The sequence below is a fragment of the Emydura macquarii genome, unplaced genomic scaffold, assembly GCF_026122565.2.
Source record: "Emydura macquarii macquarii isolate MOO-44397 ecotype Brisbane River unplaced genomic scaffold, CSIRO-AGI_Emac_v2 contig_431, whole genome shotgun sequence".
NCBI classification, from domain to species: domain Eukaryota; kingdom Metazoa; phylum Chordata; order Testudines; family Chelidae; genus Emydura; species Emydura macquarii.
In genome coordinates, this window is record NW_027130568.1 from 11226741 (window position 1) to 11241299 (window position 14559).

Sequence of the window (14559 nt, forward strand, 5' to 3'; positions counted from 1 at the left end):
GTAGCCGTCTAGCTGTTCTTTTGCTCTTTCTAGTGCCTCTCATATCAGTAGTTTTAGTCTATACACTGCATTATAAATCATGGCCTTTGGCCACAATGGTTCTAGGATTCCCTCTTCCTTTTGCAGATGTGTTGTACTGTCCCAGAGTGCATGTTGACACTTTACTTGCCTGACCTGAGTAATTTTACATTCAGTATTCCCATTTGATACTAAAAAGTCCATGATTTCTGCTTTCATATAAAGTTAACTCCTGCCAGACTCATAGCAAATCAAAGCAGGTGACCACATGCTTGACAGCTAGTGTGATATAACTGCTGTGGTATAACAGAACACTACACGCACAAACATTATGAAACATGCTTAGGCTTTTAGGGGTGCTCAGTGGGGCCACTCTTTGGCCACTCCTCCTTTAGACTGTGGTATCTTTTGATACAAGGATATGTTTGCGGAAATGTAATTTTTTTTTCCCCTTTACCTTTTTGCTTGTTTACTCAGTGCAGATATGCCAAAGTGTTCCCATTTGAATGAGATTTAGCTGCACACTGGCTGTGTCTGGACTAAGGAATTTCACAAAAAATTTTCACCATTAAGAAGCTTTTTGTAAAATACCTTCGTGCAACGTACACTTGTTTTAACATGACCTGTAATGTCTTTGATAACTTTCAAAATTGGTTCCAAAATATCCTATTTAAAAACTTACACTATCATGCACTTAAGCCTCTTCTTTTCTACTCAGAACACTGTAATAGTAATAATAATAATAATTTGACTTAATAATAGGCACAGAAAAAGTACGGCAAGCTCTGGACTGTAAACACCTCCATGTTGTAAACCCTGACTGGCTATGGAGCTGCTTGGAGCGTTGGGACAAGGTAGAGGAGCAGCTCTTTCCCTTAAAGGATGACTACATCAAAACACAAAGGTAAAATTAGTATGCAAAAACAAAAAAAGGAATAAATATAGGTTGATAGTGTTTTGACTGATTTTATTCTCATTCTGTGTGAGAGTTGATTCATAAGGCACGGTGAACCCAGAAATGTGTGAGAGATGTAGGGTTTATATGAAAATTCCTTGCCATATTTTAGCCAATTTCTTGTGGTATTTGCATGCACAGCTACCACTGGGAGACAGTTCATCCAAGCTTTGGAGTTCAGGGAAGTCCCTGGGACTAGTAGTACCACAAGCAGAGGCTTTTATTCAGCAGCAGGAGGTCTGAGTAGTGCTTTTGGATACTAGTGCTGTGGAGGCCAGTAGGGACCAGGAATGGAGGTGCAGCATGACATAATCATGCAGTATCCCACCCTGCAAGCATACATATTCACGGAGTATGAGGAGCCTAAGCAGCTAGCCATTTTGTACTTGGTAATCAGGAAAAGGAAAGGGAAAAAAACTTAGGATAAAAACAGCATGTGGGAAGAAAAAAATTGGGAAGAGGTTGGAAAAGAAAGTGGGAGAAAAATATGAGAACAGAGGGAAAAACTCTGGTGGGAGAACAAATAAGTGAAATGAAGGAGGCATGGTGAGAAAAGCAGGAGACAAAGACAGTTGAGTGAGGCGAACAATAAATGGGAAGGGGGTAAACCTTGGATGGGAGAGGAGAAGCAAAAGAAAGGTTAAAGAAAAACACCAAAGGGGGCAGAGATCACTATAGATGATGAGCCTTCTTGAAAGAGGTGGTGTTACTGGAAAAGCTGATGACAAGGGGCTCCCAATGGACGTTCTGCTTTTGTTTCTCATCCAAGACATTGTAAATCCGGGCTGTATCCTTGTTTGCATTACATCAATTGATCTTGTGAAGCTTGCAAACCAGTCAGAGAGTACTGTACTTGGATAGAAGATTGCTTTGGGAAATTCCCAGTGCTGCAAAAAGTGACATTGGTGTTTAATGAATGACGTTGCACTAGGGATTGCTTACTGCCTGGAGGATGCTATCCTTTGGTGAAGACTTAACTGAAATCATGTGTGGATTAACATTTGTAACGTAAATAGGGTTTGTGGGTAACCAAGATGTCTAAAAATGAGGCAATTTTTAATGAGAAGCTTAAACAGAATCTAGAAGCCTTGAAAATTTTGGCCAAAGTATAGTCAGGTTGTAACTACACTGGTTTTTAAAATGTGCCATGAGAGCTTACACACACAAATATTCAATACCTTAGTTATTCTTTCACTAAAGGATGGCATCTCCAGACAGAAAATAATCCTTAGCAGAATGTCATTCAGTGAATTGCCAACATCACTTCCTGTAAGATCAAAAGTTTGACCTTCCTGCTTACTTAAAATTCCCACTGCAGTATCAATGAGCTGCAGTGATAGTCTTCTCTTCCATATACTAAGCACATTCATTTTAAATAAAATGTTGCTCTAGCATCATATACTTTTTCCATATTTTTAATACGGAGACTTTTAAAATACAGCTTAAGACTTCAGTTAAAATGTAGCAGTGCCTGCATTTTTTCTGACGTCAAAACCTCTGCTCTCAGTTGTTGGTAGCAATGATTGCTATCGTAGATGGTTTACAATTTCAGATGAGGAATAAATTACAAAAGCAGATAAACTCTGAGAAAATATTCTGTTTGCATTAAGATGAGTTTATTAAGAACGTTGGAGAGAAATGGATAATTATATCTATGAAGCATTTCACGAGGTATCCGTTGATCTTAAATCTCAATGTTGTGATAGAATTTCAAAAGGGTGGCATGTATAAACATATGAGATTAACTTACTGTTTTTGAGCACCCTTCTTAAAATAGGTTTGCCTCCTTCTTACATCACTATATGATGCATAGTTAGTTCTTCTATCCATGCTATTGTATGTGTATATATTTCCACATTATATTAATTTAAGTGACTGACGTATTTGATGCCATTTTAATGGCTTTTTTCTAAAATACTCATGTGATGTAGTGCAATAGTAAATTAATTTGGTGTTTTGTAAATTTCTTTCATGTGGCAGAAGTTGCTGTTTTTTCATTTTGCTTTAAATGCGATATTGAATAGCAAATATTTATATACAAATTATTAGTACAACTGAACGTGCGTGTGTGTACGCGCATGCATTTTAGCTGGTTTGTATTAGTATCTACAAATTACTGTGATAGACTAAATATTATGTATTTTTAATGCTACAGAGGAAATTGATTTTAAATGTTTTAAAAACTTTGTAAATTTTGAAAATACTTTAAGATAGCTATTTTAGAACATTCTCATTTTAGTGAATACCTATGACATTGAGTCTGTTTTCTCCGTATGCATGCATTAATCTCATTACGTTCAGTGGGATTTTCATATGTATATTGAGAACATATACTCCATAAACAATTTATTTTGTGTTTTAGAAAAAAGGCAAATCCATTTTGGCCTGAAATAATCGGTATTACAACTCCAGTACTCTGGGTTGTCAGAGCATGATGTGTTCTATCTCTGCAAGGGAAATCCTGATGCTTCTACTTCCAGTTACATTAGAAATTTACATTAATTATTTGTAACTTTTTTTAAAAATTTTCATTCAACAGAGAGAACAGTCCTGCCACGTTTCCTGATACACACAGCACGTTCCAGACCGCTCTGTTTCACCCGACGCCCATCCATCCAAAGTCTCAGCCAGGTCCTGAAGTTCGGCTTTATGATCCCAATACTGGAAAGCTAATCAGGAAGGGCTCTCAGTCGTCTGGCCAGATTCTGTATATCCAGTCTCCAGCTCCTCCCCTCACTTTACCGGTCCATGGGGAGCACTCATCCTTCAGGTACATGAAAGTGTAGCTAAGGATCACATACGTTTATTTTCAGATTTCATTTTTATAAGATCACACTTTTTTGTTTTGTTTTGTTACTTGATAACATTTCATTCAGTCAGCTTAGTTACCTTAGCTTTGGGCTTAGTTAGCTTGCCTCTTTAAAAATAAAAATTGTTTCAACTCTTTTTGCAATATCTTACTAAAGGAAATTAACAGAAATAGGTTAACGGCTGTGGTGATACAAATGAGTTTAATTCCTTATAGGGCTTCCTTAACTATTTGTAGAAACCCTGAAGAGAATAGATTGTTCTTGTATTTTATGTGCTCTCAAATTTATTAGGATAATTTATATCCCAAAACAAGTATGTGTTGCATGTGAATTTCATTTCTAAAGAAGTTTTATTCATTACGTTGGATTTGTTGTTTGGCTATCAAATAAAATACATCTGGCTGCATTATCATTTTTGTTTGAGAACTTTTCCTCTTTGTTTATATCATACACATACTTTCAGATGGGAGATTACTCTAGGATCTTATTTTGAGGTTAATCTTTGTTTTTAAAGAGTTAACTAATTAGTGTTCCAGTGAGTTTGTGCTAATCTGTCTGCACTATAAACATGAACTCACCTTTGAATTAAGATACTAAAATATAAGGAGAAGAAGGCTGGCTTTGTGATTTAAATGCGCAGAGTTAGCAACTAAGTGATCTGGGAGCCCTGCCACAGACTTTCTTTGTGATCTTGGGCAGGTCATGTAAGCCAAGACTTTCAAAAGTGGAAGTCTTGGTTAGGCTCCTAAGTATGGGTTTTAGGTCCTTAAATAAGTGAGCTAATTTTCAAAAGTGCTGAGCACTCAGCAACTCCTGTTGACTTAATTGACAGAATTTAGGCCCCCTATCTGTATCTCAGTTTCTCCATCCATAAAATGTAGCTGCTAATTGCTTAGCAGAGTATTAGGGCTAACTTAATTATCTGTGAAAGCACTTGAGATCTTCAAAGGTGCTACAGGAGTATAAAGCATTATAAATGCTGAGGGTATGTCTTCACTGATGACAGCAAATTTGCCACTGTCAGATTGATCTATGTGGCTCAATTAAGCGGTCAGTGAAGACCTGCTCATTCGATCTGGAAGCTGATTTGTTAAAACCACCCCCTCAAGTGGCACAGCACAGTGAAAACGCCACACACAACGGAAGTTAAGAAGTCAATGGAAGTTATGCAAGCTACTCTTCTGCATGTTCTCCTTTTTACCATCTCTGTCCTTAATATTCTTTAAGTCTTCATGTATTACAAAAATCTCTTGCCACTCTTCTTTCTTTGTCAAAAGCCTTTACATGCTTTCACTTCTTCCTTCCCACTTTCATGATGTTTTTTTCTTTGTCTCCTTCATTCCACTTTCCTTGCCCCCTGGCAACATGAATTTCTTAAATTCTATTCTTATATTTGAAAAGGCAATTTTCTTTTCAGCTCCTTTTCTAAATCACCACTTTTTAGTCTGCATTTCATTTTAATAATCTATTAAATGATCAGGCAAGAAAGAAACTTGAAACAATCAAGACAGCAAGTATTCTTGAAAGAGTAATTGGAAAGGTTTTGTTCCTTATCTAACATTAGGAAAGAGGAATTTGTCTCAAAGTTTCAAGAAGCTGGGTAACTTCTGTGTTTGACTGAGTTCATGTATGGCTTTCCTAAAATGCTTGCATGTAAAGGTTTGTAATGTGTTAATGTATCAATCAACAACTTCAAAAGCACACTTTTTAATCTGCATATTCTTCCCTTCTCCCCCTCCAAATTTACAAACTACTGAACTAAAAATTGACATCCACACAACTATTTTAATTTTGCTTTGTAATGCAAAAGTTGTACCTCATTTGATTGTTTTCCTCTTCCAAAAGGTATACATCAATTGGTATGTTCAGCTGGGAGCTTCTGAGAAACCAGTCCCAAAGTAGGCCTTTGGAAAATTGTTTTCCCTCCTCGTGATTTATTCTATAGCACTTCTGATATCCAGTGATTGTGGTACTATTGGACTGCTTTGGTTGTAACCAAAAATACTGCATATTATGTCCAAAATTTTGCAAATTCTCTTGGAGAAAGGAAAATCTAAGAATTTAATGAAGACTTCAGAAGAAGAAAAATGAGATTGTGAAATAAATGGGTATTCTGAATTTTAAAATAAAGAATAATGTGGAAGTAATAGCTTTCAAGATTACAAGTTTTTCTTCGAGTACTTGCTCATGTCCATTCCACTATAGGTGTGTGCACGCGTCCGTGCACAGTTACCCAGAACTTTTTTCCCCTTAGCAGATCCTGTAGGACCGGCTCCAGCACCCCCTGGAGCCCCGCGCACATGCCATGGTATATGAGGTGCTGCCGGCCCTACACCCCTCAGTTCCTTCTTTCTGCCCGTGACGGTTGCTGGAACTAACCTTGCTCTCAGCAAGTACTATTCCCCTTGTTTGGACTTGTTTGATATTCTAAGTTAGTATTAGTTAGTTAAGTAGTAGTTAAGTGTTGTTAAGAGTAGTTAGAGATAAGACAAGTTCCTGCGGGGACTTCAAACGGCCGGGCCATGCCCCGATCGCCAGGATTCGAACCGTGTGCCTTCTGTGGGAAGGCCTTCCCGCTCAGCGACCCCCTACAACCGCTGCCTTAAGTGCTTGGGGGAAGACCACAGAAAAGAGAGGTGCAAGATCTGTAGGGCTTTCAAGCTGAGGACTCAAAAGGACCGAGAAATCCAGTTGAAAGCCCTGTTGATGGAGGCAGCGCTGCGGGAGAAGAGGCTGGTGTCACAGGGGAAACCCGCGTTGGGTCCCCCTGAATGGTGGTGGAGATCCCCAGTACAGGGAGGAAGATCTCCCATCAGACGGTCTCTGAGGGTAGAGCAGAGCCGCTCCCCCAGTAGTCAGTCTAGGTGGGTATCGTCGAGTTGACCTGCTCCGGCACAGGATGTGAAGTCTCCCTCTTAGTGCCGACGTCAATCTCCGGCACCGGACGCAGGACATGCCAGGAGGTGGCACCAGTCAAGGTCTGCCAAGTGGCGCTTGGACAGCTCCCATTCATTCCACTCCTACCCAAGGTCCTGCTGAAAATAGAGGGACAGTGTGAATGTTATACTCATCGCTCCGGCCTGGCTGAAACAGCACTGGTTCAGCATGCTGCTGGACCTTTCAATCGCCCCACCCTTGGAGATCCCGAGATGCCACGACCTTCTATCCCAGGACCACGGTCGCCTGTTGCACCCGGACCTGGACTCCCTGCACCTCATGCCTGGAGGCTCTGTGGCTGATGGAGGGAGAGAGAGCCTGCTCGGTGCAGGTCCAGCAAGTCCTGCTTGGCAGCAGGAAACCTTCTACATAGGTCGTGTATTGGGCTAAGTGGAAGCAGTTTACATGTTGGGCGGAGTCCCGGGGTATTCCACCCAGCCTCTCACTTATACAGGCAATCCTGGAGTACCTGCTCCAGCTAAAACTCCAGGGTCTGGTGCTGGTCTCGTTGAAGGTTCACCTGGCGGCCATTTCTGCCTTCCATCAGCTGCTAGAGGGGAAGATAGCTGTTTTCCCGTCCCATGTTGGTCAGGTTCCTCGAGGGGGTGGAGAGGCTCTATTCACAGGTCCATGACCCAGTGCCTCCTGGGATCTCAACCTGGTCCTCTCGAGACTCACGGGGCCCCCCTTTGAACCCATGGCTTCATGCCCTTTGCTCATCCTTTCATGGAAGGTAGCCTTCCTGGTGGCCATTACCTCAGCCAGGAGGATCTCCGAGATTAGGGCCTTGACCTTGGAGCCCCCTTATACAGAATTCTATAAGGACAAGGTTCAGCTGAGGCCGCATCCGGCCTTCCTACCCAAGGTGGCTTCCCAATTTCATTGTAATCAAGACATTTTTGTCCTTGTTTTTTCCCAAACCTCATGGTTCGGAGGAGGAGAGGAGATGGCATTCGCCGGACGTGAAATGAGCCTTGGCCGTCTACATCAAGTGTACAAAGCCATTCCGGAAATCGACGCAGCTCTTCGTTGCAGTGGCCGACCGGATGAAAGGCTCACCTGTCTCCACCCAGCGCATCGCTTCATGGATTACATCATACATCAAGTTCTGCTATGAGCAGGTGAAGGTGCCACTTCCAGGAACCATCACAGCGCACTCAACCAAAGCTCAAACCTCATCTACAGCCTTCCTGGAGAGACTGCCCGGCAAGACATCTGCAAAGCTGCCACCTGGTCGTTGGTGCATACCTTCTCATCCCACTACGCCATCGTCCAGCAGAGAGAAATGCAGGATTCGGAAGAGCGGTGCTGAGGGCAGCTCACCGGTAACTCCGATCCACCTCCAAAGGTATTGCTTGTTAGTCACCTATAGTGGAATGGACATAAGCAAGCACTCGAAGAAAACAAGGTTACTTACCAGTAACTGATGTTTTTCAAGATGTGTTGCTCATGTCCATTCCACAACCCACCCCCCATCCCCACTGCCAGAATTGGCAGAAAGAATGGACTGAGGGGGCGTAGGGCCGGCAGCACCTCATATTCTGTGGCATGTGTGTGGGGCTACAGAGGGCACTGGATCCGGCCCTACAGGACCTGCTATGGGGAAAAATGTTCCAGGTAACTGCGCACAGAGGCGTGCGCACACCTATAGTGGAATGGACTTGAGCAACACATCTTGAAGAACATCAGTTACTGGTAAGTAACCTTGTTTTTCATGGTTGGAGGTCAAACTTTGGTCCTAACTTGGCCTCCAAGAACAACTTGTAATATATTGGGCAAAAACCTAAGGGGAAAATGACTTCTGCATACTCATGATGTTTTTTTATGGATTATGCAAATTCCTCAGTTGACCCTGTCTGACTTCAAATTTGCCAATTATATAGAACGGTACAAACAGTTAACGCTACTTAGGGGTATAGTCCTATAAGAAGCTAACTTTTTCCAGATTCACTCCTTTCTTGGTGTTAACAGGAGCTGTTCTAATCATTAGTTCATTTCAAATCCAATTTTTTATTTGTCAAATAGTTTCGTAAGCAAGAGTTTTACAAAAACTGGTTTAAAAAAAAATTTACAAACTTGGTAGAGCATTGACTAATTTTGAAAGGTCCACTGAGGCTTCTAGGAAAATTATGGGGAATATTGGTTAAAGGCATTTCTGCTTAAGTTCTTATGTTTACTGGGCCATGACAAATGCACTATAGAGTGGTAATCAGGGAAACACTTTCCTGGCAAATGGGTGCTTTTCTCTAAGTTAATTTAAAAAAAAAAAAAAAAAAAGAGTATTTAACGTTTATATTGTGGTAGCACCCAGAAGCCAACTGTGTTGAGGCTCCACTGTGTTAGATGCTGTCCAAATATAGAAAATATCAGTCCCGGTCTCAGAGTTTACAGTCTGAAAGACCAGACATAATGAGGGGATGAGACAAACAAGTGGTCCAGAATGGGAAATGAGAGACACAGAAAAACACAGTTGGATCTGCACAGTTCTTAGCCACACAGAAAAAATATTCACAACTTGCCACCTGCCTACCACTTAAGTTTAAATATTTTGCCCATGTTGTGTTCCTGCTTAGCAGCCTGAATATTGGGAAGTAACAGTTACACTTCACTGTCCCACAGTTGTGAGATAGCTAGAGCTGACAAAACATGATCCTTTTTATAAACATCCTGAAAACAACAAGCCAAAATGTTCAAAGTTGGTGCTTAATTTCAGGCATCTATATTTCACTATAGTCAGCGGGGACTGCAGGTGTTCAAGACTTCCGAAATTCAGCCAGATTTATTTAGGTTCCTAATAGGGATTTATTTTGGGCATCTGTTTTTCAAAGTTTTGTTCAGTTGTTTTCATAGAAGTCACCTCCAGGACAAACTATCAGTGTAGGTAGAGAGGGGCTAAAACCAGAACATAATCTCAACAAATTCAAACTTCAGATGCATTATTCTGACCCTGTCCCTATGGCTTTGGTTACAGATCCAATTCACAATTAAAAAGGACCTATCTTCTGGTTCTGCTTTAGAAGTATCCAAAAAGTGTAAGAACTAAATGTGTCTGGAGTTAAATTCAGAGCCTATATATGCTAGTTCCAAAAATACTAGTGTTGAAAGTGATTAAACTGCCAGTTGTATTAAATGGCATTGCTATTTCAGCAGGGAGTTCATACCGCATAATAGGAATTTTTATGAGACCCTGGCATACTAAACCAGGTGGGAGGAGATAGCCTAGATACAGCAACCCAATGTTCTTTGAGTGATTGCACATGTCCATTCCACTGTAGGTGTTTGTGCGCTCCAGTGCATAGAAGTCTGAGAGTTTTTCTCTTAACAGTATCCATTAGGCTCTCTACTGCCTCGCACACCATGTACAGGCATAAAGGGCCGAGCCACCTCTGACTTACCTCAGTTCCTTCCTGCTGCCAGTGACAGTTATTGGAGCTCCCTGTCCTTGCTTCTTGCAAATCTTTAGTCATATCCTGTAAATAGTACCCATTGTATAGTTAGTGTAGTTAATAATTCATTAGTTTTTAGTAACATATATATATTGTTTTGTGTCTGGATACCTGTGCTCTCTGGATTTCAAACCCTGTCACTAGTGATCCACACCTCAGCTGCCTTACTTGCTTGGGGGAGGCCATTTGTAAGAGCTTTAAGCCCCAATCTAAAAAAGACAGGGCAGCCAGACTAAAATATCTACTGCTCGAATCCGTGCTACATCCTCCGTCTTGAGCTGTTTACTTTGGTCTGGGTATTGGGCCATCTCGGCACAACTCTGGCGCTACCAGTATCGAGAGGCAGATTGCCGTAGCCAGTACCAAGAGGCATCAGAAATTGGACTCTGTGCCAGGATTGTTGAAAGATGCATAGATGTTGGGCTCTTTTAAAGACTCAGGCATGCGTTCAAGGAGGAAATACTCCCCAGAGCACACTTCTGAGCAGGGCAGTTTGTTGACTCCAGAACCCAGTACGGGCCTGTTGAGACCACCTCCCAAAGCACCTTCAACGACATGTCCTCATGTCGTCATACTGCAGAATGTCTTCCCAGTGCCATCTACACCTGAGGCATTTGAGAGTTACTAAGCCTCTTGGTGGTGCTGTCACTGCAGTTCAGGATACTTGCCTGGGTCTGGCACCCAAGGTACTGCTGTCAGCGCCTTCACCTCATCATGGGGCAGATCCATTGGATTTAAAGTTTTATCACCTGAGGAAAGCCACAAATGATCTCCCTGGTTTCCTTTTCTGCAGAGCTTGGTCCATCTTCTTGAGTACTGATTGGTATGGTGCCTCCATGGTCATGCTTCTTTTTCATCAGACTCTGAAGTGGGATCCTGTCCCCCAAGCTAGCATGTCTCCGCCCTCCAGACGTATGCCACCTGCCCACCGTGGTTTCAGACTTAGTTCCAGCAAGGAGTATCCCTGCAGCCACCTCAGCTAGCTCCATCTACTGGTCAGTCAGGAGCATCAGCGCCACTAGCATCAGTGCCAAGCCCAGTGCTGACCAGATTCGGGATCCTTCTCATGACCAGTTGCAAGAGGAGCAGGATCTGGACCAGCCCTTGGTACCATTAGCATCCTCTTCCTCATCTTCTGTTGAGGCAATTATGGTACCGCCTATTTCTCCATTTCCTGATCCATCAGGAATTATTGAGGACAATAGCAATGGCCCTAATCATCCATCCGAAGGAGGTCCAGGAAAAGTTCTGCAAGCTGGTAGACATTTTGACATCTGCATCTCTAGCCAGAATAGTCCCATTTATAGGGAGAGGGTCCTCTGTCAGACCCCAGCTTCCTTGCCAACTTCTGCAAAAAGAATGTAGAGGCAGTACTATGACCCCACTCAGGGGTTTAAGCAATTATATAATAATCCCTCTCCAGGTTCCCCTGTAGTGGCAACAGTGAATGAGAAAAAGATAAGGACACCAGGCATCAATCCCAAAAATAAAGAGGATGAGAAAGTGGACTTTTTTGAGAGGAACCTTCTATTCCACAGGCAGGTTACAGCTTTGTATTGCAAACCAGCAAGTTTTGCTGTGGTGTTTTGATTTCACTGTATGGCATACAGTTTGAGTTGAAAGACAAACTCCCAGATGAGATAAAACAGGAGTTCCCAGTTTTAATAGAAGAGGGAAAGTTGGTCGCAAGAACAGCTCTGCAGGCAGGTCTTGATGCAGCAGAATCTGTAGTTCGCCGCAAGGCCTCTGCTATCATGATGAGGTGCTTATCCTGGTTACATTCTTCTGGCCTTCCTCCAAAGGTGCCACAGGCAATCTAGGATTGACCATTTTTGCTTTTCTCAGAAAAGTGGATGAGACTCTACGTATGTCCCAGCAGTGAAACTGAAGGTGTTCCCTTCTCATCAGTCCTAGCATTTTCCAGAGTTTGTCCCTCAGGCTCAGGAATTGCCAAGGAGAAGGAGTAGAGGTTAGAAGAGACGCCCATTACCACCCTCTGCTTTTGCAGCTGCTGATTCATCAAAACAGGCAGCATCTTCTAAGAACTCATTTTGATGGGCGGGTGGAGAGCAGTCTACCAATTCTAAGAGTGCCATCTTTTTCTTTTCCGATTTTTGCAAACCCTTTGTTCCACTTCTGTCGTGCTTGGCCCCACATCACAACAGATTGGTGGGTTCTAAGCACGGTGGAATTAGGATATACATTCCAATTTATTTCTACCCCGCAATCGCCATCTATCTTCAGGGAACCCTCTCTTGAGACATTTGCTACAAGAAATACAATCACTCCTTTTTGTAGCAACTATGGAGGAGGTCCCTCATTTGTTCAGTGAAAAAGGGTTTTACTCCTGATATTTCCTGATCCCAAAGGCAAAAAGGGTCTCAAGCCTATGTTAGATCTATGATGGTTAAGTAAGTTTAAAAAAAAAAAATTGAAATCTCATGGTCACACTAGCTTCCATTATTCCTTTCCTGGATGTGGAGAATGGGTATGCTGCTCTTGATTTAAAGGATGCCTGCTTTCACGTGGTGATTCATCAAAGTCACAGAAAATTTCAGATTCACTGTCAGTGAGCACAATGCTCATTTCATTGTTCCACTTTGGTCTCTTGGCTGCCCCACATATCTTTACAAAGTGTGTGACAAAGTAACAGCTTTCCTCCTGAGGTCAGAGGTCCATGTATTCACTTATCTGGATGATTGGCTAATAAAAGGTCAATCCAAGTTGAAGGAGGTATCCAACATAAACATAATCTGATCCACCTTCCATGCACTTGTCCTGCTGATCAACACAGACAAGCCAATCCTCTGTCCGGTAGAGAAAACAATTCATAGGAGCGGTCCTGGACAGAACAATGGCCAGGGCCTTACTACCACAAACAAGGTTTTAAGCAATGCAAAGCCTCATTCTGGATTTAGAGGCTTTTGCTCTGAGTCTGGTGAGAAACTGTTTAAGGCTTCTGGGGCACATTGCAATATAGATGTGTGTACGCCCAGAATGCCAGTTTGTGTCTCAGACTCCTTCAAAGCTGATTAGCAGAGGTGTATTCTCCAAAAAGGCACCACATAGACATATTAATGTGCATACCAAGTCATATCTTATCCTCCCTAGATTGGTGGATAGACCCAACCAATGTCTGCAAAGGAATTCCTTTCATCCCACTTCAGTAATTTCTTACTTTAGTAACTGATGCCTTGGACCTGAGTTGGGGGCTCACCTGGAACCCCTCGAGATACAAGGTCTCTGGTCTCCCCAATATCACAACCTACACATAAACATCAGGGCTTTGCGGACTGTCTGATTAGCTTGCATGGCATTCCTTCCTCGCATCCAGGAAAGTGGCAAATTGGTGCTGACTGGCAATACAAATGTCATGTTTTATGCAAACAAAAGGGGAGAGCCCAGTCCTCAGATTTTGTTGGGAAGCAGTACCACTCTGGGACTTCTTCACAGACACCTCTGTATTTCTGAAAACTACCTACCTCCTGGGGGTTCAGAATACATTGGCAGATCGCCTGAGCAGGTTTTTATCAAGCATCATGAGTGGTCCCTTTGCCCAAACATAGCAAGATCTATTTTCCAGCTCTGAGTAATTCCCCAAATGGATCTGTTTGCAGCAAAGGACAAAATGTCACCAGTTCTGCTTCAGAGCAGGACACAGACCAGATTCAGTGATGGATGCTTTTCTACTGCCATGGTCAAAGGGTCTGCTGTATGCTTTTTTCCCTATCCCCCTCCTGCCCAAAGTTTTGTGCAAGGGCAAGGCATAGCTTATACTGATCACCCTTATAAGGCCATATCAACTCCTGGTTTTCACAGTTCTCAATCAGTCTCCCACTGTCACTCCCACTTCACACAGACATGATCTCTCAGAATCGTGGCTGCCTCCTCCACCCCAATCTTCAGATACATCACCTGACATCCTGGAGGCTTCATGGTTAACTTCAGTGGAGGAGTCCTTCTCTAGAGAGGTGCTGGGGGTACTGCTGAATAATAAAAAAAGATCAACTAGGACAATTTACCTTGCTTAAATGGAAGAAGTTTGAGGCTGAAAAGGGTCTCCCCTATTCTTCGTTCTGTTTATCATGTGCTGGGCTATCTTTTATCTCTGAAGCATTGGGGTTTAGCTATTAGCTCCATCAGGATACACCTAGCAGTATATGAGCATCACACCCTCCTATGGATAACGGCTTCCTTTTTTTCAACCTGATGACTGCAAGAATTTTAAAGCTTGGACAGACTTTCTGCGTGTACAGAACCTTGGTCCACCATGGAGCCTGAATCTAGTCATAACAAAGCTGATTGGTCCTCCCTTCAAGCCTCTAGTGACCTTTTCTCTGTTGCACCTTTCAATAAAGATAGCATTACATAGTAGCCATTAGGGTGTTAGTGT

At 42.4% G+C, this 14559-nt stretch overlaps 1 protein-coding gene across 1 annotated transcript in view; it reads left to right on the forward strand.

Annotated features, from left to right (window-relative positions):
• The window catches only part of CTDP1 (CTD phosphatase subunit 1), a 176067-nt gene that overhangs the window by 48855 nt on the left and 112653 nt on the right, over window positions 1-14559 (forward strand). The window contains exons 9-10 of the mRNA XM_067537538.1: window positions 781-922; window positions 3513-3743. Coding sequence (XP_067393639.1) covers window positions 781-922; window positions 3513-3743 — 373 coding nt within the window. The remainder of the gene's footprint in view (window positions 1-780; window positions 923-3512; window positions 3744-14559) is intronic.